The sequence below is a fragment of the Oncorhynchus tshawytscha genome, linkage group LG10 (genome assembly GCF_018296145.1).
Source record: "Oncorhynchus tshawytscha isolate Ot180627B linkage group LG10, Otsh_v2.0, whole genome shotgun sequence".
NCBI lineage: Eukaryota > Metazoa > Chordata > Actinopteri > Salmoniformes > Salmonidae > Oncorhynchus > Oncorhynchus tshawytscha.
This window is the reverse complement of record NC_056438.1, coordinates 71,396,991-71,421,462: the sequence shown is the minus strand read 5'-3', so window position 1 is coordinate 71,421,462 and position 24,472 is coordinate 71,396,991. Positions and strand designations below refer to the sequence as shown.

The 24,472-nt window shown below is 44.2% G+C and overlaps 2 protein-coding genes across 3 annotated transcripts; one reads left to right on the top strand and one right to left on the bottom strand.

Annotated features, from left to right (window-relative positions):
- Nucleotides 1-13,232: 13,232 nt before the first annotated feature.
- plekhj1 (pleckstrin homology domain containing, family J member 1) lies at nucleotides 13,233-15,732 on the bottom strand. The gene is made up of 6 exons (XM_024436208.2): nucleotides 15,597-15,732; nucleotides 15,333-15,400; nucleotides 15,169-15,235; nucleotides 14,864-14,954; nucleotides 14,664-14,727; nucleotides 13,233-14,563 (listed from the first exon to the last, which is right to left on the bottom strand). The coding sequence occupies exons 1-6, from the start codon at nucleotides 15,688-15,690 to the stop codon at nucleotides 14,480-14,482; spliced, it is 468 nt and encodes a 155-aa protein (XP_024291976.1). The 5' UTR covers nucleotides 15,691-15,732; the 3' UTR covers nucleotides 13,233-14,479.
- On the top strand, nucleotides 15,640-24,288 carry sf3a2 (splicing factor 3a, subunit 2). 2 transcript variants are annotated; one of them, XM_024436201.2, is made up of 8 exons: nucleotides 15,640-15,746; nucleotides 17,020-17,303; nucleotides 21,762-21,808; nucleotides 21,902-22,011; nucleotides 22,330-22,379; nucleotides 23,102-23,242; nucleotides 23,347-23,415; nucleotides 23,534-24,288. In XM_024436201.2, exons 2-8 carry the CDS (start codon nucleotides 17,106-17,108, stop codon nucleotides 23,843-23,845), a joined length of 927 nt encoding a protein of 308 aa, XP_024291969.1. In that variant the 5' UTR covers nucleotides 15,640-15,746; nucleotides 17,020-17,105; the 3' UTR covers nucleotides 23,846-24,288. The 2 variants fall into 2 exon arrangements, with proteins under 2 accessions (XP_024291969.1, XP_024291968.1); XM_024436200.2 differs by lacking the exon at nucleotides 15,640-15,746 and adding an exon at nucleotides 16,135-16,398.
- Nucleotides 24,289-24,472: the final 184 nt, after the last annotated feature.

The following is a 24,472-nucleotide window of genomic DNA, read 5'->3' as shown; positions in this document are numbered from 1 at the left end:
CACAGTAGGTGCTGAAAAACTAAAGTCTACACAACGCCAGATGGGGATGCCTGAGCTGAGGCCTAAACAAGACTGCACTACAAGGTGGAATTCAACATTTTATATGTTGAAGCGGTTTCTTGAGTCAAAGGATGCCATCATCTCTACCCTGGACATTGTCAAATGCAGCTGTTGATGCTCTGACCCAAGAGGAATGGGAGGTGGTGGTGGAGGAGGTGTGCAGAGTCCTGGAACCCTTTGAGCAGGTCACTGTGGAGATCAGTGGAGAGAGGTACAGCAAGCAGTTATTACTACACCATTATTTAATCCAGTATTATATATATTTATGAGCAGTAGATGAGAATGTATAATCAGTAGACAAAACATGAACCTGAACTAATAAGTTACTGTTCTCTCTATTCAGCTATGTGACATCCTCAAAAATGATACTCCTGTGTAAGGGTCTGCAGCGAATCACCGCCAGCTGCCAGAGAGAAGCAAATGTAACCACAGGACATGCGACAGAGTTGATGGACACCCTATGTTCATCAATGGACAGAAAGTTCCACAGAATGGAATATAATCACGTGCTATCAGAAACCGCTGCACTTGACCCCATGTTTAAGAAGTTAGCCTTCAGTGATGCCAGAGTGATTGATGAGGCTCTTCAAAGAATAACCTCAGCAGCAGGGAGGGACAGCCCCAGCAGTCAGCTGGCTCATGCACCAGGGCAACAGGATGAAGAGGGAGCAGAAGCACCAGCAGTAGTGCCACAAACATCTGCTGTTTGGATACAGTTTGACGAGAGAGCAACTGGGGATGCAGCACGAAGAAATCCTTCAGCAGATGCCATAATGGAGGTAATTTGTTTACATTTTTGGCATGTTGCAGTTTTGCAAATTGTTATTTATTTTTCTTTGATATGGTGCAATATTCTATTATGCTGCTTATATTGTATTCGTTTTGAATGGTTAGATTTATATGCACTTTTAATATACATTAAAAAGTTATACTTTAAATGCAAATGTTTAATAGCATTCCTTTTCATAACAAACCATTGCATTTTTAAATACTTTGTGGTTAAGGTAGAGAATGATTTCATTTAATAATTTAATTAGAATTGTTTTAACACCAATCATAGTGAAACTATCGCAAACTGTTTGATTTGAAAAAATACAAAACATACATTTTTTTAAAGAGCTGTTTGGGAGTCAAAAGAGCCGTCTCTTTTTGGTGAGCTGAGCCAAACGAGCCGGCTCACAGAGCTGGAATGCCCATCACTAGTTTCTGTTTCAGTCATGTCTTTGGTCATGTTTGAGTGGGTCAAACAAAAACACCCTAATGTTTGGTTGACTGCTCCTACAGTTTTGCTTTGGTACTACAATTTAACTTTTGCCCGGCCCATAAAGACAATTTCCATACACGGCCAAAAAGAGATGTCAGTTACCTCAGAAGTTAGTTCATAGCTAGCTAGCTAAGTTAGCCACACAATGCTACCGTAGCTAGTTAGCTTGTTGTACCTGTTGTTGGCACTTGTTGACTCGTGGTGTCGTGCCAGTCCCCGCTTCACTGCCATACCAGCCTGTTGATCCAGCATTACTATTCCCTAACAGTATAACTTTCGACCGTCCCCTCGCCCATACCCGGGCGCGAACCAGGGACCCTCTGCACACATCAACAACAGTCACCCACGAAGCATCGTTACCCATCGCTCCACAAAAGCCGCGGCCCTTGCAGAGCAAGGGGAACTACTACTTCAAGGTCTCAGAGCAAGTGACGTCACCGATTGAAACGCTATTTAGCGCGCACCACTGCTAACTAAGCTAGCTGTTTCACATCCGTTACACTTGGAGTGATCAGAGAGCTCAGCGGTCCTGTAGGCTACCGGTCCTCACTTAACCGAGTCCACCAACACCGAGACAGACAGTCCACACTTGACAATGCCAGTAAGATACAGAGGCAATTGAAGCATACACAGAAACACGCCAAAACAAAAAGCATTTAAAAAATTTTTTTTTCTTGGAACACACTTCTTTTATGTGAAAATCCATTCTTTGCACATGTCACGACTTCCACCGAGGTCGGTCCCTCTCCTTGTACGGGCGGCGTTCGGTGGTCGACATCACCGGTCTTCTAGCCATTGCTGATCCATCTTTCATTTTCCATTGGTTTTGTCTTTATTTTCTACACACCTGGTTTTCATTATCCAATTACTTGTTCATGTATTTAACCCTCTGTTTCCCCCATGTTTGTTGTGCGTGATTATTTGTATGTTAAGTTCGGTTTATGATGGCTGTTTTTTTCAACGGGTACTGTGTTCACCCATGCCTTATATTTACTGTTGGTATTTTGGTCAGGTGTATTTGTTTACCTTGTGCCTTTTATTTTTGAGTAAAGTACATTGCTCACTCATTTTGCTCTCCTGCGCCTGACTTCATGCACCAGCTACACTCACCTTCTGTCAGAATCACGCACCCAAACCATATGGAGTCAGCAGGAGCAGACGACCCCTAATCCGGGGTTGTCTGCTCCTGCTGACTCCATATGGTTTGGGTGCGTGATTCTGACAGAAGGTGAGTGTAGCGCGTCCAGCAGCATGCAGCCCTATCACAACATCTCGGCATCGCCATGGATGGCGTCCTGCAGAATCTGGACCGCTGGGAGAGAAGAGGAGTTCCTCCAGTGCCTTCACCATCACCACCAAGGACACCACTACTCACCCCTCCTTCACCTGGTCCCAGTGGGATTCAGCTCGATCTTCCGAAGGAGTATGATGGGACGGCTGTGGGATGTCAAGGGTTCCTACTCCAGCTGGAGCTCTACCTAGCAACCGTCCACCCGGCTCCTTCGGGTCGTGAGAGCATGTCTGCCCTCGTCTCCTGTCTCTCAGGCAAAGCCCTGGAGTGGGCCAACGCCGTATGGGAGGAAGGAGAAACGGTGTTGGACCAATTTGAAGATTTCCCCCGTTTTAGACCACCCGCCTGAGGGGCGGGTGAACGGCTCGTCCAACTTAGGCAGGGGACGAGGAGCGCACAGGAGTTCTCTCTGGACTTTCGGACCCTGGCCTCCAGCGCGGGATGGAACGACAGGGCCCTGATCGATCACTACCATTGTAGTTTGAGCGAGGACGTCTGTCGGGAGTTGGGCTGCAGGGACACCACTCTCACCTTTGACCAGCTGGTGGACCTGTCCATCCGGTTGGATAACCTGCTGGCTATCTGCGGATGTCCAAATCAGGGTCTGTTGATTCCATCCCCCAGCACCACAGCTCCTACACCCATGGAGCTGGGAGGTGCTGCACTTAGGGTGATCGGAGGAGGGGCCTGTCCATGCACCATCTGTGGCTGCAGAGGGCACACTGCCGGTCAGTGCTGGAGAGGTTCCTCTGGGAGTCGAGGCAGCAGGCAGGGCACTTTTGTGTCACCCCAGTTGAGTCAGCACCAGGCTCACCCAGAGCCCTCTGTTGCACATATGTTTGTGTATATTAATTTTCCTGCGTTTTCCCCGCATTCCCAGCATAAGGCGCTCATAGATTCAGGCGCAGCTGGGAACTTAATTGACAGATCACTTGCCCATAGTTTAGGGATCCCTATTGTTCCAGTGGATATGCCCTTCCCAGTTCACGCCCTAGATAGTTGACCATTGGGGTCAGGGCTAATTAGGGAGGCCACCGCTCCACTGGGCATGGTTACGCGGGAGGATCACAAGGATAATTTTTTTATCTTCCCTTATTGATTCTCCTGCATTTCCCGTGGTGCTGTGTATACCCTCGTTGGCCTGTCATGACCCCACTATTTTGTGGCAACAGAGGGCTCTCACGGGATAGTCACGAGAGTGCTCGGGGAGGTGTTTAGGGGTTTCCGTCAGTGCGACTACGATGGAAAGTCCAGACCAGGTCTCCACCGTGCGCATCCCCTCTGAATATGCCGATTTGGCTCTCGTCTTCTGTAAGAAGAAGGCGACTCAAATACCACCCCATCGACGGGGGGGATTGTGCGATAAATCTTCTGGTAGACGCAGCACTTCCCAGGAGTCACTTGTATCCCCTGTCACAAGAGGAGACGGCGGCTCTGGAAACATATGTCTCCGAATCCCTGGGGCAGGGGTAAATTCGGCCCTCCACTTCACCTGCCTCCCCGAGTTTCTTTTTTGTGAAGAAGGATGAAGGTCTGCGCCCGTGTATTGACTATTGAGGCATCAACCAGATCTAGGTGTGGTACAGTTAGGTGTGGTACGAGATCTAGGTGTGGTACGAGTGGAGGACGGCATTTAGTACCACCTCAGGGCACTATGAGTACCTCGTCACACAGAGCGGCCCATGGATCCCACTCCCATACTCCCGGCCTCTTGTCTGGTGGCACCGGTAGTGTGGGAGCTGGACACGGACATCGAGCGGGCGTTATGTACAGAACCCACTCCTACCCAATGTCCAGCTGGGCGTCTGTATGGTCCGTCTGTTGTCCGCGACCGTTTGATCTATTGGGCCCATACGTCACCCTCCTCTGGGCATCCGGGCATCGGTCGGACAATGCGCTATCTTAGTGAGAAGTACTGGTGGTCGACGTTAGCTAAGGACGTGAGGGTTTATGTTTCGGTGTGCGCCCAGTGCAAGGCCCCTAGGCACTTGCCCAGAGGGAAGTTACAACCCTTACCCGTTCCACGGGACTGCGGAGGCCCTGTTTACACACGTCTTCCAGCACGACGGGGTGCCTGAGGAAATAGTATCTGATCGAGGTCCCCAGTTCACATCAAGGGTCTGGAGGGCGTTCATGGAACGTCTGGGAGTCTCGGTCAGCCTTACCTCATGTTTTCACCCTGAGAGTAACAGGCAGGTGGAGAGAGTGAACTAGGATGTGGGTAGGTGTCTGCGGTCCTATTGCCAGGACCGGCCGGGGGAGTGGAAAACGTTTGTGCCCTGGGCAGAGATGACCCAGAACTCGCTCCGCCACTCCTCTACTAACCTCTCCCACTTCCAGTGCGTACTGGGGTACCAGCCGGTCCTGGCGCCTTGGCATCAGAGCCAGATCGAGGCTCCTGCAGTGGATGACTGGTTTAGATGCGCTGAGGAGACCTGGGACGCCACTCATGTGCACCTTCGGGCCGTGAGGTGCCAGAAAACCTGCGTAGATCATCACCACAGTGAGGCCCCGGTGTTTGCACCGGGGGACCGCGTCTCGCTCTTTACCCGAAACCTGCCCTGCCGGAAGCTGGGCCCGCAGTTTGTGGGGCCATTCAAAGTCCTGAGGAGACTGAACAAGGTATGTTTGAAATGCTTCTTACGAAGCCACTCCTTCGTTGCCCGGGCGGTGTGTTTGGGATCATTGTCATGCTGAAAGACCCAGCCACGTTTCATCTTCAATGCCCTTGCTGATGGAAGGAGGTTTTCACTCAAAATCTCACGACACATGGCCCCATTCATTCTTTCCTTTACACGGATCAGTCGTCCTGGTCCCTTTGCAGAAAAACAGCCCCAAAGCATGATGTTTCCACCCCCATGCTTCACAGTAGGTATGGTGTTCTTTGGATGCAACTCAGCATTCTTTGTCCTCCAAACACGACGAGTTGAGTTTTTACCAAAAAGTTTTAGTTTTAGTTCACTCCAGTCTTCCCAGCCTGGTGCAGGTCTACAATTTTGTTTCGGGTGTCCTTTGACAGCTCTTTGGTCTTGGCCATAGTGAAGTTTGGAGTGTGACTGTTTGAGGTTGTGGACAGGTGTCTTTTATACTGATAACAAGTTCAAACAGGTGCCATTAATACAGGTAACGAGTGGAGGACAGAGGAGCCTCTTAAAGAAGAAGTTACAGGTCTGTGAGAGCCAGAAATCTTGCTTGTTTGTAGGTGACCAAATACTTATTTTCCACCATAATTTGCAAATAAATTCATTAAAAATCCTACAATGTGATTTTCTGGATTTTTTTTTCTCATTTTGTCTGTCATAGTTGAAGTGTACCTATGAAAATTACAGGCCTCTCATCTTTTTAAGTGGGAGAACTTGCACAATTGGTGGCTGACTAAATACGTTTTTGCCCCACTGTATGTGTGTGTTAACTATTTAACTGTACTAGAATGCTTAAAAGGCTGCAAAAAATGTTAAATATCGGTTAGCGGTATTGTTTTTGGGGGAAAGGAAAATATCAGATATCGGTATCGGCCAAAAATGTCATATTGCTGCATCCCTTAATATAAATAATTTCACTGCACCAGGTAGAAAGTGAGTTACTGCTTTGGGCAAGCAGACACCTTACATCCCTCAGAGCAATACACCCACCTGGGTTGGAAAATCAGGCAGCAGACCTTCTCTCCAGAGGAGGCCCTCTTCCTTCAGACTGGAGGACACATCCCACAGTAATGGAGATGATCTAGGCTCGATTCGGAAGGGCCATCGCCGTCTGCTCGCATCGCAAGACTCAACCCATTGTCCTATGTGGTTTTCAATAAAGAGTCCAGCAGGCCCACTCAGTGTCGATGCCCTATTACACAGAAGGCTGCTGTATGCACTTCCACCAATTCCCTTGCTCCCTCAAGTATTGTTAGTGAGCATTTTTCATTTTCCCAAGATAATCCATCAACCTGACAGGTGTGGCATATCAAGAAGCTGATTAAACAGCATGATCAACACACAGGTGCATCTTGTGCTGGGGACAATAAAAGGCCACTCTACAATGTGTAGTTTTGTCACACAACACAATGCCACAGATGTCTCAAGTTTTGAGGGAGCGTGCAATTGGCATGCTGACTCCAGGAATGTCCACCAAAGCTGTTGCCAGATAATTTAATGTTAATTTCTCTACCACGAGCCACCTCCAAAGTCATTTTAGAGAATTTGGCAGTACGTCCAACCGGCCTCACAACAGCAGACCACGTGTAACCACACCAGCCCAGGAACTCCACATCTGGCATCTTTACCTGCAGGATCATCTGAGACCAGCCACCTGGACAGATGATGAAACTGAGTATTTCTGTCTGTAATAAATCCCTTTTGTGGGGAAAAACTAATTCTTATTGGGTGGGCCTGGCTCCCCAATGGGTGTGCCTATGCCCACCCATGGCAGCGCCCCTGCTCAGTCATGTGAAATACATAGATTAGGACCCAATTTATTTATTTCAATTGACTGATTTCCTTATATGAACTGTAACTCAGTAAAATCATTGAAATATATTTTTGTTCAGTATATACAAAGGAAAGCAAGGTTTGAAACAATTCTGTTTTAGTCACATATCTGTTTGGGATTCTTGCGGTCAATTTGCAGTCTACACATGATTTGTAATTATGTTTCCGCCCCTTGACCATCCACTCATGAAAGAAACGGCCAGCGGCTAAATCTAGATGATGCCTGCTGTCTGCGATCCCTGTATTCCTGCAAGTGAAATGTGTTCAGGAAGTGTTGTGACGACCATGCAGAAATGTCACCTTCCTGTCCAATTTGTCATTTTCACTTTCCTCCAGGAGCTCATGGCTACAGGAAAGGCCCCATCTACATTGAATGTGTATATGGCAGCCATCTCTATGGGTCATAACCAGATTGCAGGTGCAACATCAGGGCACACCCTCTAGTATCGTAGTTAGTTAAAAGGTGCACCCCAAGGCTCCTTCAGTACCCCTCATGGGAGTTCATTACAATCACTTATGAGCCCTGTCTTCACCTGAGCTACAGTGCCTTCACAAAGTATTCATACCCCTTGTCTTATTCCACATTTTGTTGTTTAAAAGCCTGAATTCAAAATGGATCAAATTTGAGTGTTCTTTCTCACACATCCACACACAATACCCCATAATGACAAAGGGAAAACATGTTTGTATACATTTTAGGATAATTTAGTGAAAAGGAAATACAGAAATCTCTCATTTACATACAATGCATTCGAAAAGTATTCCCCTTGACATTTTCCACATTTTGTTAAGCTACAGCCTTATTCTAAAATTGTTTTCTAATGAAAAAAAGCAAAAACAGGTTTAGATATTCTTGCAAATGTTTGAAAAATAAAAAACTGAAATACCACATTTACATAAGTATTCAGACCCTTTACTCAGTACTGTGTTGAAGTACCTTTGGCAGCGATTACAGCCTCGAGTCTCCTTCGGTATGATGCTACAAGCTTGGCACACCTGTATTTGGGGAGTTTCTCCCATTGTTCTGTGCAGATCCTCTCAAGCTGTCAGGTTGGATGGGGAACGTCGCTGCACAGCTATTTTCAGGCCCCTCCAGAGATGTTTTATCGTGTTCAAGTCCGGGCTCTGGCTGGGCCACTCAAGGACATTCAGAGACTTGTCCCGAAGCCACTCCTGCATAGACCCTAAGCACACAGCCAAGACATTGTCCTGTTGGAAGGTGAACCTTGACCCAGTCTGAGGTCCTGAGCGCTCTCTGGAGCAGGTTTTCATCAAGGATCTCTACTTTGCTCCGTTCATCTTTCCCTCGATCCTGACTAGTCTCCCAATCCCTGCCGCTGAAAAACATCCCCAAAGCATGATGCTGCCACCACCGTGCTTCACCATAGGGATGGTGCCAGGTTTTCTCCAGATGTGACTCTTGGCATTCAGGCCAACGAGTTCAATCTTGGTTTCATCAGACCAGAGAATCTTGTTTCTCATGGTCTGAGAGCCTTTTGGCAAACTCCAAGCGAGCCGTAATGTGCCTTTTACTGAGCAGCGGTTTCCGTCTGGCCACAGATCTGTGCCCAACACAATCCTGTCTCGGAGCTCTACGGACAATTCCTTCAACCTTATAGCTTGGTTTTTGCTCTGACATGCACTGTCAACTGTGACCTTATATAGACAGGTGTGTGTGCCTTTCCAAATCATGTCCAATCAATTGAATTTACCACAGGTGGGTCTCATAGCAAAGAGTCTGAATACAAAAATTTATACAAACCTGCTTTTGCTTTGTCATTATAGGGTATTGTGTGTAGATTGATAAAATAAAATATTTCATCAAATTTAGAATAAGGCTGTAACGTAACAAAATGTGGAAAAGGGGATTTTTTGTAGTACGTTAGCACAAACCCTCCATCAGTGCTCAGACTGTCCGAAATAGGCTGAGAGAGGCTGGACTGAGGGCTTGTAGGCCTGTTGTAAGGCAGGTCCTCACCAGACATCACCGGCAACAACGTCGCCTATGGGCACAAACCCACCATCGCTGGACCAGACAGAACTGGCAAAAAGTGCTTTTCACTGACGAGTCACGGTTTTGTCTCACCAGGGGTGATGGTCGGATTCGCGTTTATCGTCGACTAATGAGCGTTACACTGAGGCCTGTACTCTGGAGAGGGATCGATTTGGAGGTGGAGGTTCCGTCATGGTCTGAGGCGGTGTGTCGCAGCATCAATCTCAACGCTGTGCGTTACAGGGAAGACATCCTCCTCCCTCATGTGGTACCCTTCCTGCAGGCTCATCCTGACATGACCCTCCAGCATGACAATGCCATCAGCCATACTGCTTGTTCTGTGCGTGATTTCCTGCAAGACAGGAATGTCAGTGTTCTGCCATGGCCAGTGAAGAGCCCGGATCTCAATCCCATTGAGCACGTCTGGGACATGTTGGATCAGAGGGTGAGGGCTAGGGCCATTCCCCCCAGAAATGTCCGGGAACTTGCAGGTGCCTTACATCTGACAGTAACAACTGCCAAATCTGGTGCAGTCCATGAGGAGGAGATGCACTGCAGTACTTAATGCAGCTGGTGGCCACACCAAATACTGACTGTTACTTTTGATTTTGACCCCCTTTGTTCAGGGACACATTATTCCATTTCTGTTAGTCACATGTCTGTGGAACTTGTTCAGTTTATGTCTCAGTTGTTGAATCTTATGTTCATACAAATATTTACACATGTTAAGTTTGCTGAAAATAAATGCAGTTGCCAGTGAGAGGACGTTTCTTGTTTTGATGAGTTTAGTTAGCTGTTAGCCAATTGGTGTTCTCAACTAGTTCAAACCTAGTGAATGCTCCCAAGTCGTTCTTCCAATAACTCCCATAGAATATAAAATGTGGAATAACAACATGTCTTATTTCAGTCTGTGCTGGCCATGATGACGTTGAATCAAAGTGCAAGAAGTGATTGGATTTTCAAAAAGTCATCAATGTAAAGGAATTTCAGGAATATTTTTTATTATTTTCACCAAATTGTTTACCTAAATCCAATGACGTGGTTAATATTTCCATTGATTTCACCTTGAAATCACGTTAGTTGACAACTAAATCGAACGTAAATCAAAACTAGACGTTGAACTGACATCTGTGCCCATTGGGATACCTTCAAAGAAGGAATTCAACAACTGTCCTCTGGGAAAGTCCCTTCCTGAATGGTAACAAGACAGAGAGACCAACCACAGAGTCTAAACCTCAACTGTAGGGCACAGTGTCTTAACAGGGTTATTTCTGGTCGCACCCTGGCCTACGATTCAATGCCCTGGCTGACGCTGTTGTTATCATGAGGTGTCTCATCTTCTAGGACCAGCCTGCGAACTTTGAACATCAACTGTTTGCCAATTGTGTGGGCAGTAGCCTAGCTGGTACTGTCTCTGTTTGTATTCATACTACATGTACCGCCCTGTCAAATTCTCTCTATTTCACACAAAGATAGACACACAGACAACTGCAAGTCTGCAACAACAACAAAAAACACAGTGGCACACATCAGGACAGGGAAAAAACGACATGTTCTCTCTCTGTCAATATCCCTCTCTCTGGTGCTCTGATGAGTCCACTCTATTAAACCTAATGAGATTGCTTGTGTCAATAATTGAGTAGGGTGTGGGTTACAGAGCACGGTGGAGGAACAGCAGAAAGAAGCAGTTACTCTGTCCACAATGTGTCACTGGAACCTGTTTGTTTGGTGGGAAAATACCTCTGATAGAAGACACATACAAAAGGCACAATTATTTTTCGGGCAAGATTTAACTGGCAGTAGGCTAAATGGAAAGAGAGTCTCTTTCAGTTTCACATTCTGCAATGTTGCCAGCCCTGATGTCACAAAGTGAGAGAAAAAGACAAATTCACATTTTTCATTATATCCATTACATGTTGTACAGGGAAAATGGAGTCCGAATTTGTGAACAGGTGAGTGAATTCACCAAAAAACGGGCTTTGTCGCTAGTGAAAGCTTTGTCGCTAGTGGTCATTCTGGTAGCTGCTTTATTGTAATACAGTAACGAATGAGCCCTGTCTCATAGTGCTGAAATGTAGGACCCAATGATACAGTGCCTTCAGAAAGTATTCATACCCCTTTACTTTTTTCACATTTTGTTGAGTTACTGCCGGAATTTCTAATGTATTGAATGTAGATTTTGTGTCACTGGCCTGCACACAATACCCCATAATGTCAAAGTGAAATTGTTTTTTATCACTGAATACAAATTAATTAAAATTGAAAAGCTGAAATGTCTGGAGTCAATGTGTTGTATTGGATTTGCCCCAAACATCACACTTTGTATTCAGAACAAAAATGGAATTGCTTTGCCACACTTTTTGCATTATTACTTTAGTGCCTTGTTGCTAACAGGATGCATGTTTTTGAATATTTTTATTCTGTACAGGCTTCCTTCTTTTCACTCTGTCAATTAGGTTAGTATTATGGAGTAACTACAATGTTGGTGATCCATCTTCAGTGTTCTCCTATCAGAGCCATTCAACTATGTGACTGTTTTAAAGACACCATTGGCCTCATTGTGAAATCCCTGAGCAGTTTCTTTCCTCTCCAGCAACTGCGTTTATTGATACACCATCTGAAGGTGAATTCATAACTTAACCATGCTGAAAGGGATATTCAAAGCCTGCTTTTGGTGGTTGAATCTGTGTTTGAAATTCACTGCTCGACTGAGGGACTTTACAGATAATTGTGGGTGTGGGGTACAGAGGGGAGGTAGTCATTCAAAAAACACGTTAAACATTATTATTGACACAAAGTGAGTCTATGCAACTTATGCTAATTTTTACTCCTGAACTTTAGGCTTGGGGTTGAATACTTATTGACTCAAGACATTTCAGCTTTTCATTTTTAAATATTTAGTCAAAACTCCAAAAAACATAATTCCACTTTGACATTATTGGTTATTGTGTGTAGGCCAGTGACAAAAAAAATCTAAATTTAAACCATTTAAAATTCAGGCTGTGAGAATATTTTTTGGGGAAGAAAGGGTGTGAATACTTTCATTTGGTTGCTTTACAGCCTTATTCTAAAATGGATTGAATTGTTTTCTCCCTCATCTACACACAATACCCCATAATGACAAAGCAAAAACAGGTTTGTAGAAATGTTTGCAAATGTATTAAAACAAATACCCCGAAGGATCACATTTAGAGAAGTGTTCAGACACTTTACTCAGTACTTTGTTGAAGCACCTCTGGCAGCATTTACAGCCTAGAGTCTTCTTGGGTGATGCTACAAGATTGACACACCTGTATTTGCTGAGTTTCTCCCATTCTTCTCTGCAGATCCTCTCAAGCTCTGTCAGGTTGGATGGGGAGCATAGCTGCACAGCTATTTTCAGGTCTCTCCAGATATGTTCAATCTGGTTCAAGTCCGGGCTCTGGATGGGAACCTCAAGGACGTTCAGAGACTTGTCCTGAAGCCACTCCTGTGTTGACTTGGCTTTGTGCGGTTGTCCTGTTGGAAGGTGAACCTCTGCCCCAGTCTGAGGTCCTGAGCAAGTTGTCATCAAGGATCTCTGTACTTTGCACATCTTTCCCTCGATCCTGACTAGTCTCCCAGTCACTGGAAAACATCCCTGTGGGATGGTGCCAGGTTTCCTCCAGACATGACACTTGGCATTCAGGCCAAAGAGTTCAAGCTTGGTTTCAGCAGACCAGAGAATCTTGTTTCTCATGGTCAGAGTCCTTTAGCAAACTCCAAGCGGGCCATCGGTGGCCTTTTACTGAGGAGTGGCGTCCTTCTGGCCACTCTACCATAATGGCCTGAATGGTGGAGTGCTGCATTCCATTTATCCCTTTCCAGCCAGTCCTCCAATTAAAGTGTCACCAGCAATATAGCATTTGATTGAAATATCAGCCTAAATCTTTGCTTTTTTATTTGAAGAATAAATCAGGAACATTTGAGACAGCTCTAGTCAGGGACAGGACACAAGACTCAGGGACTGTCGTTGGAAATCAGGGGCATCCGGTCTCTATGCACTAGACAGAAGTTGTTTGACACAGCGTGAGCAATAGAGCAACTGGTGACAGGGAGACCATTTTTACACTACATTTGGACTTATACATTGATTAAGCTTGGAATAAAACAAGTTCACTCACAAAAAGGTGAGGTCTTTAAAAGCTGACTTTATTTAAAATTATAGAACTCATACTTGGTGGTATTGAAGTATGACAGTGAAATTTAAATTGGATTACTTGAAGTAAATGCATAAACAGGCTTTAGGTTTAACCACACGGCACACACTCAACGTGCCAAAGTAACACAACAGAAACATTCAACATACAAAGCATTGTCATTATTGGAAGGACATTCTGCAAATCCATTGATAGTGTCCCAGAACAGTGCTGCAGTGTTGAGGAAATTGTAGTCTGGAGAAAAGTAACATGCATTGTCACCATTGTAGGATCACTGCTGCTCTATTCCAAGTCAGACTTTGATTGTTTGAGGACGACATTGTCAGTTTCACATTTAAATAACAGTAGTCCTCAATTTGAATTAAAGTGTTAGACAAACAGATTAACTGATGTAAAATAGCTTTAAAAGTAGGCAGGTAAGAAGGTAGAGGAGTGCAATTCTTAAACTAGTCATGACAAGTATGTTACAGAGAGAGACTGTACACAAGTCAAATCCATTCTCTAGACAAACATGTGCAAAAGTATCATGAAAACTAAAAACATTGGTCTAAAGTACAAATAAGATTAGTAATCATAACGAACACCAATAAGATCAACTGTCGTGGAATATTGGTCAAGCTCAAAAGGTATTGCCAATCTGGCGAAACACATGACAGACAAGGACATGAAGTGAAAAAATAAGTGGGTTGGATAAAAGTGCAGCCTGTACATAATTTCAGTCTCAGTCACTGGGGGGGTTCAAGAAGTCAAAAACCTCTGCACATTCAATGGCTGACAGCTTTACAGTCATCACATTGTACTAAGAATACAACTTCTTACACTAGAAAACCATAGTAAAAAAACATATTTACACATATAGGAAATGAGAATCACACAGTCAGCCAACTCAATGAGTGAAATTACTAAATGTACAGCAGGTGACAGAAGGGTTAAAGTTAATATTGTAAAAAAAAAAAAGTCCCCAGAAATTCTGCCGGGAATAAAATTGAGTAAAAACTTTGAATATCACTGCAGTAGCCCGTGAAACAGTTGTACAGTACGTGGATATAGGAGGCCATATCATTACAACCAACAATTAATCTAAAATATAAGAGGCTTCCCCCTTTTACCTAGGTTGGACTCTTGAGCAAGAAAATACCACTATAATATTGAGATGCTAAGGGATGTGGTTGGTGTGATGAGAAGTCCATCATAGGTAGGTGGGGGCTACAGTACATCTTAAATGTCTTTAGGCATGAGCTGTAGGCCACTAGTGACCTGGAAGCGCGTCTCATCTTCAATACCATACTGCTCCAGAGGGTCCTAGGAGAAGGTAATCAGTGTGTATTCAGGTTGTGTAGATTTACTTTGTTAAGTCTATAATTAGAAGAGACCATCCAGATAACAGGTCCGTCTGTCTTACCTTGCCGGTCAGCCGGTGGATCTCTGTGCGATAGAAGATCAAGTTCTTCCTCATGAACTCATAACTGTAGGACAGATGAGGAACAGAGTGGCAACTAGGATGAGTCATGCAAAAATAGGCACCCACCCTGGTCCTGAAGAGCTTCTGTAGCTGTACCCTCTGCACTAATAGACAAGTGAAATGGGGCAGTCCTATATTACCTGGCCTTGATGATGGAGTCAATCCACTCCTGACACTGCTCCTGGGAGTCACACTCAAACAGGTACTTCCTCTCTGCCTCATCTAGGAAAGCTGAGAGAAGATTGGTTCCTTAGGACAGCAGTTCCCACTGTTTTTGTACAGTGACTAAGGCTTAAAAAGGACTTTGTTTTTTCCTTTTCTTGTTGGGCACTCTAGCAATGTTTATTCTGGATAAGAGCATCTGCTAAATTACAAAAAAAGTCAAACAAAAGTGGGTCACAGCCAACCAAACAATGAATGCAGAGGAGATCAGTTTTGGACTCACTAATAGAGAAGGCAAGGCTGTCCTCTCTTTCTACCCGACACTGCTCTAGCAACAAGGCACCCTGAGGCTGTCAAGGAGAGAAAAAAAAAACACACCCACTGTCACTTGCCCAGTCCCCATACAGTCAGAGACAGACATACGATGGTGGTGGTGACTCTTCCTACCTCCTCCTCATCAGTTCGGAAGTAGAACAGGAAATTAACCACCAGCTTCACCAACCTCCTCTTCACAACTGGCATAACAGACGAGAACAAATGAATGAGCAAACGTCTTCCTGATCATGCCATCAATTTGACATTACAGTAGCCTTCCAATGAATGAGTAACAATTGCTAACCGGCAAGTTAGAGTAGCTAAGATCTAGACTAACGTTTGGAGTTATGGACATCAGTGATAATGATATAGTGATCCCACTCGGATTAGTCATACCATCTCCTTTCTTCGGTCCTCGCATGCCAAGTTCCGCCGCCCTCTCAGATGGTTGGCGACTCAACGAAATTAGTTCCTTCTCATTGAAACGCATCCTGAGGCGGTTCACAAATGCAGCACAGGGTTGACCGTTAATTATACAAATCTTTGGTAAGCAACACTCTCAGCTAAAAAGAGCCATGTCCTTATGGCTGAGGGCAACCTAGCCTAGCTTGCTATTCTGTCAAAATGTCAGTGTTGGTAATATACATCGTTACACGCCTCACTGCGGTAGTTTCATGCGGGTAAACTCGTTTCAGCTAGTTCCTCAAGCCGCCTCCTGCTACTGCTGTCAGAAGTGCACTTACTTTCAACTACTCGCTGCCTAACTAACAAAGCGTCATGAAATGTGTTGATTTGTGGTTGGTTAAACACACTGCGGTCGAAGTGTCCGATACTAGCCTAGCTACGTCCCTTGAAAAAAAAAAACTTGGGACACTCCTTTATATGTGACACTTGCTTTCGTAGTATGGTGACTGTGTGAGGACATTTTGTGGTTGGACTGATACGCATTTGAACATTATAGGCTATAAATTATGGCCAAAGGGATGTCTCAAATTTTAGGCAGGGAAGTAATTAAGATATTGATGTTTTTGTTAATCTAGTTCGTACAGTAAAGCTAAAGAAAGACCGCATTTGACATCGTCAAATTGTGTTTTCTGTACGTTTGTCAATAAAGATATACAAACGTACAAAACTGATGTTCACGCGTGCGCATGAATGTTTAACTTGTGAACAGCGTGATCGAAACGTAAATTAATTGGTGAGTTTTAAAACTAGTAATTATCTGGTAAATCTGATATTAGCTAGGGTATTGTATTTATTTTACGGAATATACGGCAACCAGATATGAAAAGGTGCCCCGTTTTGTTCGTTTAAAGTTCAAGTCGTCATTATGTTGAGCTACCTTGCCGGTTAGCTCAACAAAGCTACTTTAGCTAACATGCGCTCCAAAACACAGTAACGTAGATTAGATGTAACTAATTTGATTTAGTTAATACATGCAGTGCTTTTGATGTAGTAACGTTAAATTAGCCAATGATGTAGTTATGTTTGCAAATGGATAATGTAACTAGTTAGTATTGGTTAAATAGCTAGCTAGTTAATTAGTCGCACGCTAATCTATTGGCTAGGTAACGTTACGTTGTTTCAGTTGTTCTGCAAATGCATCATATGAATAGATTTTACGTGTTCTCCAATGGTGGAGGTTCGATTGGCAATTGCCAATCACAGCCACAGGGATGGCTAGCTATTTAAGTACTTTCCACCTTCTATGCCACAGTGCAGATTAGTTGTGGAATTGATCTAATCAATCTTATTTATTTTGCTAGCGTTTGTTACAAACATAACATTGACAATATTCTTCCTGTATGTTTCTCCACAGTCTGAAGACTTATTTTCAGAGTATTTGACCAGCTGCCTAGCAGCAGGGGGAGGTTTGAAGGTGAGTGAATCCATCGCCCCGCAAAGATGGATTTCCAACACAGAGCTGGGGGCAAGACGGGGAGCGGTGGCGTGGCGTCGTCCTCGGAGAGCAACCGGGATAGGCGAGAGCGGCTCCGCCAGCTGGCCCTGGAGACCATCGACATCAACAAGGACCCCTATTTCATGAAGAACCATCTGGGCTCTTATGAGTGTAAGCTGTGTTTGACACTACACAACAATGAGGTAAGAAAGTGCTAATTTTAACACACCATAACTCCTCTTTATATGATGATACATTTAGGGCGCCCCCCCCCCCAAAAAAATAAAATAATAATCCTTGGTTAACCTAGAGTCGTCTGTTCAATCGATTGGTCAACATTAAAACATGTATTTTTTCCTACACCCTACAGTGAGGGAAAAAGGTATTTGATCCCCTGCTGATTTTGTACGTTTGCCCACTGACAAAAATGATCAGTCCATAATTTTAATGGTAGGTTTATTTGAACAGTGAGACAGAATAACAACAAAACAATCCAGATAAATGCATGTCAAAAATGTTATGAATTGATTTGCATTTTAATGAAGGAAATAAGTATGACCCCTCTGCAAAACATGACTTAGTACTTGGTGGCAAAACCCTTGTTGGCAATCAGAGGTCAGACGTTTCTTGTAGTTGGCCACCAGGTTTGCACACATCTCAGGAGGGATTTTGTCCCACTCCTCTTTGCAGATCTTCTCCAAGTCATTAAGGTTTCGAGGCTGACGTTTGTTAACTCAAACCTTCAGCTCCCTCCACAGTGGTTATCGAAAGAAAGCAGGAATGATTTTAAAAAATAGGCTACTTTGAGGAACTAAACTCAGCAAAAAAATAAACGTCCCCTTTTCAGGACCCTGTCTTTCAAAGATAATTTGTAAAAGTCCAAATAACATCACAGATCTTCATTGTAAAGGGTTTACACACTGGTTCCCTTGCTTGTTCAATGAGCCATAAACAATTAATGAAGATGCACCTGTGGAATTGTCGTTAAGACACTAACAGCTTACAGATGGTAGGCAATTAAGGTCACAGTTATGAAAACATAGGACACTAAAGAGGCCTTTCTCCTGACTCTGATCTGAAAAACACCAATAGAAAGTTGCCCAGGGTTCCCTGCTCATCTGTGTGAATGTGCCTTAGGCATGCTGCAAGGAGGCATGAGGACTGCAGATGTGGCCAGGGCAATAAATTGCATTGTCCTTACTGTGAGACGCCTAAGACAGCGCTACAGGACGGACAGCTGACCGTCCTCGCAGTGGCAGACCACGTGTAACAACACCTGCACAGGATCGGTACATCCGAACATCACACCTGTGGGACAGGTACAGGATGGCAACAACAACTGCCCGAGTTACAACAGGAACGCACAATCCCTCCATCAGTGCTGAGAGAGGCTGGACTGAGGGTTTGTAGGTCTGTTGTAAGTCAGATCCTCAGCAGGCATCACCGGCAACAACGCCGCCTATGGGCACAAACCCACCATCGCTGGATCAGACAGGACTGGCAAAAAGTGCTCTTCACTGACAAGTCGTGGTTTTGTCTCACCAGGGATGATGGTTGGATTCCCGTTTATCGTCGAAGGAATGAGCGTTACACCGAGGCCTATACTCTGGAGCAGGATCGATTTTAAGGTGGAGAGTCGGTCATGGTCTGGGGCGGTGTGTCACAGCATCATCGGACTGAGCTTGTTGTCATTGCAGGCAATCTCAACGCTGTGAGTTACAGGGAAGACATCATCCTCCCTCGTGTTACATTTCCTGCAGGCTCCTCCTGACATGACCCTCCAGCATGACAATGTCACCAGCCATACTGCTTGTTCTTTGTGTAATTTCCTGCAAGACAGGAATGTCAATGTTCTGCCATGGCCAGCGAAGATCCCAGATCTCAATCCTATTGAGCACCTCTGGGACCTGTTGGACCAGAGGGTGAGGACTAGGGCCATTCCCCCCAGAAATGTCCGGGAACTTGCAGGTGCCTTGGTGGAAGAGGGGGGTAACATCTCACAGCAAGAACTGACAAATCTGGTGCAGTCCATGAGGAGGAGATGCACTGCAGTATATAATGCTGCTGGTGTCCACACCAGATACTGACTGTTACATTTAATTATGACCCCCCCCCTGTTGAGGGACATATTATTCCATTTCTGTTAGTCACATGTCTGTGGAACTTGTTCAGTTTGTCTCAGTTGTTGAATCTTGTTATGTTCTAACAATATTTACACATGTTAAGTTTGCTGAAAATAAACGCAGTTGACAGCGATAGGACGTTTTTTTGTTGTTGCTGAGTTAAATGTCAATGGATGTAAAAACATACTTTGTTTACCTTGCTGTTTGAGGTGAAGAAAAAATGACTTTGAGAAGTTTCAGTGGTGGTGAGTTAAGAAAATCAGAAATACTGTCAGATCCCCAAATGGGCACATTTATAGGCCTACATTTGCATGCAGGCCAGGTAGCCTAGGCCTAATTCTTTGCATAATCAGATTTGTGTCCTTACTCAACATTGACAGGAGCCAAAACTTGTTTCAGACAAGTGTAGCCTAGGTTGTGCAGTCTACAAACAATGTGTCCACTCCGACCATGAGAACGCTAAAAGACTGTAATAATATATTGAGTGCATTAACATAAATTAACTTATCCAAACAAACATTGTGGACTAAAAATGATGGTAATTACCGATACATTTACTACTGGTAATACTGTTGTGCCATCCCCGTGTCCTCCCCAATGGATTAGTCCACTGAGACAGTCATGGATGACAGGTCAAAAGTTTGGACACATCTACTCATTCAAGGGTTTTTCTTTATTTTTACTATTTTCTACATTGTAGAATAACAGTGAAGACATCAAAACGATGAAATAACACATGTAATCATATAGTAACCAAAAAGTGTTAAACAAATCAAAATATATTTTAGATTCATCAATGTAGCTACTCTTTGCATTGAGGACAGCTTTACACACTCTTGGCATTCTCTCAACCAGCTTCACCTGGAATGCTTTTACAATAGTCTTAAAGGAGTTAATACATATGCTGAGCACTTGATGGCTTATTTTCCTTCACTCTGCGGTCCAACTGATCCCAAACCATCTCAATTGGGTTGAGGTCGGGTGATTGTGGAGGCCAGGTCATCTGATGCAGCACTCCATCACTCTCCTTCCTGGTTAAATATACCTTACACAGCCTGGAGGTGTGTTGGGTCATTGTCCTGTTGAAAAACAAATGATAGTCCCACTAAGCGCAAACCAGATGTGATGGCGTATCACTACAGAATGCTGTGGTAGCCATGCTGGTTAAGTGTGCCTTGAATTCTAAATAAATCACAGACAGTGTCACCAGCAAAACACCATCACACCACCACCTCTATGCTTCACGGTGGGAACCACACGTGGAGATCATCCGTTCACCTACTGTTACGTAGGCCTCTTGGAGGAGGGAACGCAACACCCTGCTACATCTCAACTCCCCGTGGAGTGAAAAAGTATGTGATTGTTGGTGCGGGGAAGGACAGAGGCAGAGAGGAATACAGTTTACAGGTAATTTATTATTCCTAAACACGGTATGGTGGGGAAAAGGGGCTGGATGGAACCAAAGAAAGTAAAAGTTAGTCCCCTTACCTGCCTTCCCACAGCTCACCAACTGGTGCGCTAACCAAAATACAGGTGGTGGTCCAGCCAGGTCTTACCTAGTGTGCATAGACAGCGTAAATAGTACAGGTTATGTATGTTATGTAACTCCCTAGAAAGGCCGAAACCTAGAGAGGAACCAGCCAGGTGGAGATTATAACAGAACATGGCCAAGATGTTCAAATAATAATAATCACAAGCAGAACAGTTGAAACTGGAGCAGCAGCACGGCCAGGTGGACTGGGGACAGCAAGGAGTCATCATGTCAGGTAGTCCTGAGGCATGGTCCTAGGGCTCAGGTCCTGAGAGAGAGAGATGGTCATTCAAGGGTCTGTGTCTCTGTCTGTCCTGGTCTGGTCTGTGGCCCCATCCGATGACACCCACGGACAGGGCCAAACAGGAAGGATATAAATGTCAAAGTTCTTAATTTTCCTAAATGTCTTAAAGTAATGGTGGACTGTCGTTTCTCTTTGCTTATTTGAGCTGTTCTTGCCATAATATGGACTTGGTCTATCTTCTGTATACCATGCCTACCTTGTCACAACACAACTGATTGGCTCAAATGCATTAAGAAGGAAAGAAATTCCACAAATTAACTTTTAACAAGGCACACCTGTTAGTTGAAATGCATTCCAGTTGACTACCTCAATAAGCTGGTTGAGAGAATGCCAAGAGTGAGCAAAGCTGTCATCAAGGCAAAGGGGGTGGCTACTTTGAAGAATCTCAAATATAAAATATATTGAGATTTGTTTAACACTTTTTTTTTGGTCACTACATGATTCCGTATGTGTTTTCATAGTTGTGATGTCTTTACTATTATTTTACAATGTAGAAAAGGGTAAAAATAAAGAAAAACCCTTAAATAGGTGTGTTCAAACTTTTGACTGGTACTGCATATATATATTTGCAACTGCTCGACTATAAAAATCTTGGTCGACCTACAGACTTTCGACCAAACAACTGACCAGTCAACAAAATGTGGTCAGCCCTAGTTCAAAAGGTTCATTTGAATTCATGATCTTAACCGTTTTCTCATTACAGGGCAGCTATCTGGCCCATACACAGGGAAAGAAGCATCAGACCAATTTGTAAGTACATATCGATTACCACTTAAACTATTTATTTAATTGAAGAACTTTGTATATTTGGTGTTGCTTACTTCCCTGTTTTGTTGAATGCAGAGCGAGAAGAGCAGCCAAAGAAGCAAAAGAAGCCCCTGCCCAGCCAGCCCCCGAAAAGGTGAAGGTCGAGGTCAAGAAATTTGTGAAGATTGGTCGACCAGGGTACAAAGGTAGGTTATGTGTTTTGATGTTAGTAAGTCATCAACGATTCAATGACTCCAGAACAATCTGTTATGTACTGTCAGGGTTCTCCCCAGGATTTTCTAACAAGGTGGTGCTGCTGAGTGTGGGTGGGTGTGCAGTGGCCCCAATTTTTGCATTTTTGAATAGTTATAAATGCCATTTTCTGCAATCTAGAGCAAAAATAGTCCTTAAATGATAAAGTAAAAAAAGAATAGTTGGGCAGTCCACAAGGTGGTGCAGTGTCCCTCTTACATTCTTTGGGGAGAATCGTGGAGCTGAACTGATATTATTTCCCTTGTCAACAGTAACCAAGCAGAGAGATCCAGAGAGTGGGCAACAGTCTTTACTTTTCCAGGTGAGTCTGAATGAGACATGGACATAATTAACATGGGTCAAATGTTATTGGTCACATACACGTGTTTAGCAGATGTTATTGGTCACATACACGTGTTTAGCAGATGTTATTGGTCACATACACATGTTTAGCAGATGTTATTGGTCACATACACATGTTTAGCAGATGTTATTGGTCACATACACGTGATTAGCAGATGTTATTGGTCACAGATGTTATTGGTCACATACACGTGTTTAGCAGATGTTATTGGTCACATACACGTGTTTAGCAGATGTTATTGGTCACATACACGTGTTAAGCAGATGTTATTGGTCACATATACGTGTTTAGCAGATGTTATTGGTCACATACACGTGTTAAGCAGATGTTATTGGTCACATATACGTGTTTAGCAGATGTTATTGGTCACATATACATGTTAAGCAGATGTTATTGGTCACATACACGTGTTTAGCAGATGTTATTGGTCACATACACGTGTTTAGCAGATGTTATTGGTCACATACACGTGTTTAGCAGATGTTATTGGTCACATACACGTGTTTAGCAGATGTTATTGGTCACATACACGTGTTTAGCAGATGTTATTGCTGGTGTAGCGAAGTGCTTGTAGCGAGATAAGACAAGGTCAGATCAATGGAGGGAAAGCCATTTCTACTGTTCTGAGTCTTGGGACACACTGGTTACCTTGAGTAACTGTCCTTCTCCTCCCTTATCAGATAGATTACCCAGAGATATCGGAGGGCATAGGGCCCAGGCATCGCTTCATGTCTGCATACGAGCAGCGCATTGAGCCCCCAGATCGTCGTTGGCAGTACCTTCTACTGGCTGCAGAACCATATGAGACCATCGCCTTCAAGGTGTGTGTCTTCATTTGGACCAAAGGGAATCCCCAATCACTCCAATTTGTCTTTGCCTCGTACTGACAAATCATACCTGTTTTGTATGTTCTGTATTTCTGCAGGTGCCAAGCAGAGAGATTGATAAAGCTGAGAGTCGGTTCTGGACCCACTGGAACAAAGATACAAAGCAGGTTTGGTACTGGTGCTGACAGTCCCATAGATGGTTGTATCTTTCGAAGGATATTTGAGTATTAATAGAATCCTGAACTGAATGTACACGTCATTTAATCCCCCCCAATATCTTTCCAGTTTTTCCTCCAATTCCACTTCAAGATGGAGAAATCTCTCGCTCCACCCAGCGGACCCGTACCCCCGATGGGTGTAAAGCGCCCCCCTCCGCTGATGAGTGGGATAGGTCCTCGGCCCCCCAATGAGGCCATGCCCCCTCCACCCCCAGGGGGGATGCATATGCCACCCTTGCCCCCTGGTGCCCCTGGCCCTCCTCAGATGCACCACCATCATCAGATGCAACACGGTGGCCCCGGGATGGGCATGCCACCCCTGATGAGACCCCCGCTCCCTTCTGACAGTCATGGAGGAATGCCCCATCAAAACAACTGATTGTGTTTGCCTATCGTTTGGTTGCTATACACTACAGTGCCCCTTCGTTGGACTGTGTCAAGTGTACTGTTTCAATGTACACTTTCTAAACTGGATGACACGTTGTTTATCCACATGCTTTTTTACCGACAGACCATATTCATTAGGTTTTGTACACAGTCGCCAAGGGAATTTTGTCATACTGAAATATTGTCTCTGGCAGCATCTACACTCGGGGTACTACTCCGAATTAATCAGTGTACATGTCATGGTCATGCATTCTAAGTATTCTGCTAGTGTGGATATTGTAAGGTGGTCATTGTTTTGTGAGTTCTGTAATAGCACCAGTATGAATAGATTCCTCTGTATTGTAGATGTTGAGCCCTCTGAATTAAACATCTTTGACAATCCACAATTCATCTTTAAATATACTTTTTTTTATAATAAAGAATGTGGAAAAGTGAGTTGTCTTATGATATTACTCTGCTTGGCTGGAAAGAAAATGTGTTTAGCTACAAAGACTATATGCTTGTGGAATAATACAATACTTATTTGTTTCTCAGAGTACACAGGGAAAGCTTTATTGATGTGTCCAATGCTTTGTGATGGAGTTAAGGTAGCAGAAATTAGATGTTGCAAAAGTTTTTT

Excerpts from the sequence above, each read along its gene's own strand:
- sf3a2 (XM_024436201.2), top strand. The coding sequence starts at position 17,106 with ATGGATTTCCAACACAGAGCTGGGGGCAAGACGGGGAGCGGTGGCGTG. Across the intron at positions 22,012-22,329 it reads TGGTCGACCAGGGTACAAAG|TAACCAAGCAGAGAGATCCA; the intron begins GTAGGTTATGTG and ends CCTTGTCAACAG. Across the intron at positions 22,380-23,101 it reads AACAGTCTTTACTTTTCCAG|ATAGATTACCCAGAGATATC; the intron begins GTGAGTCTGAAT and ends CTCCCTTATCAG.
- plekhj1 (XM_024436208.2), bottom strand. The coding sequence starts at position 15,690 with ATGCGTTTCAATGAGAAGGAACTAATTTCGTTGAGTCGCCAACCATCT. Across the intron at positions 14,955-15,168 it reads CAGCCTTGCCTTCTCTATTA|CTTTCCTAGATGAGGCAGAG; the intron begins GTGAGTCCAAAA and ends ATCTTCTCTCAG. Across the intron at positions 14,728-14,863 it reads GACTCCATCATCAAGGCCAG|TTATGAGTTCATGAGGAAGA; the intron begins GTAATATAGGAC and ends TCTGTCCTACAG.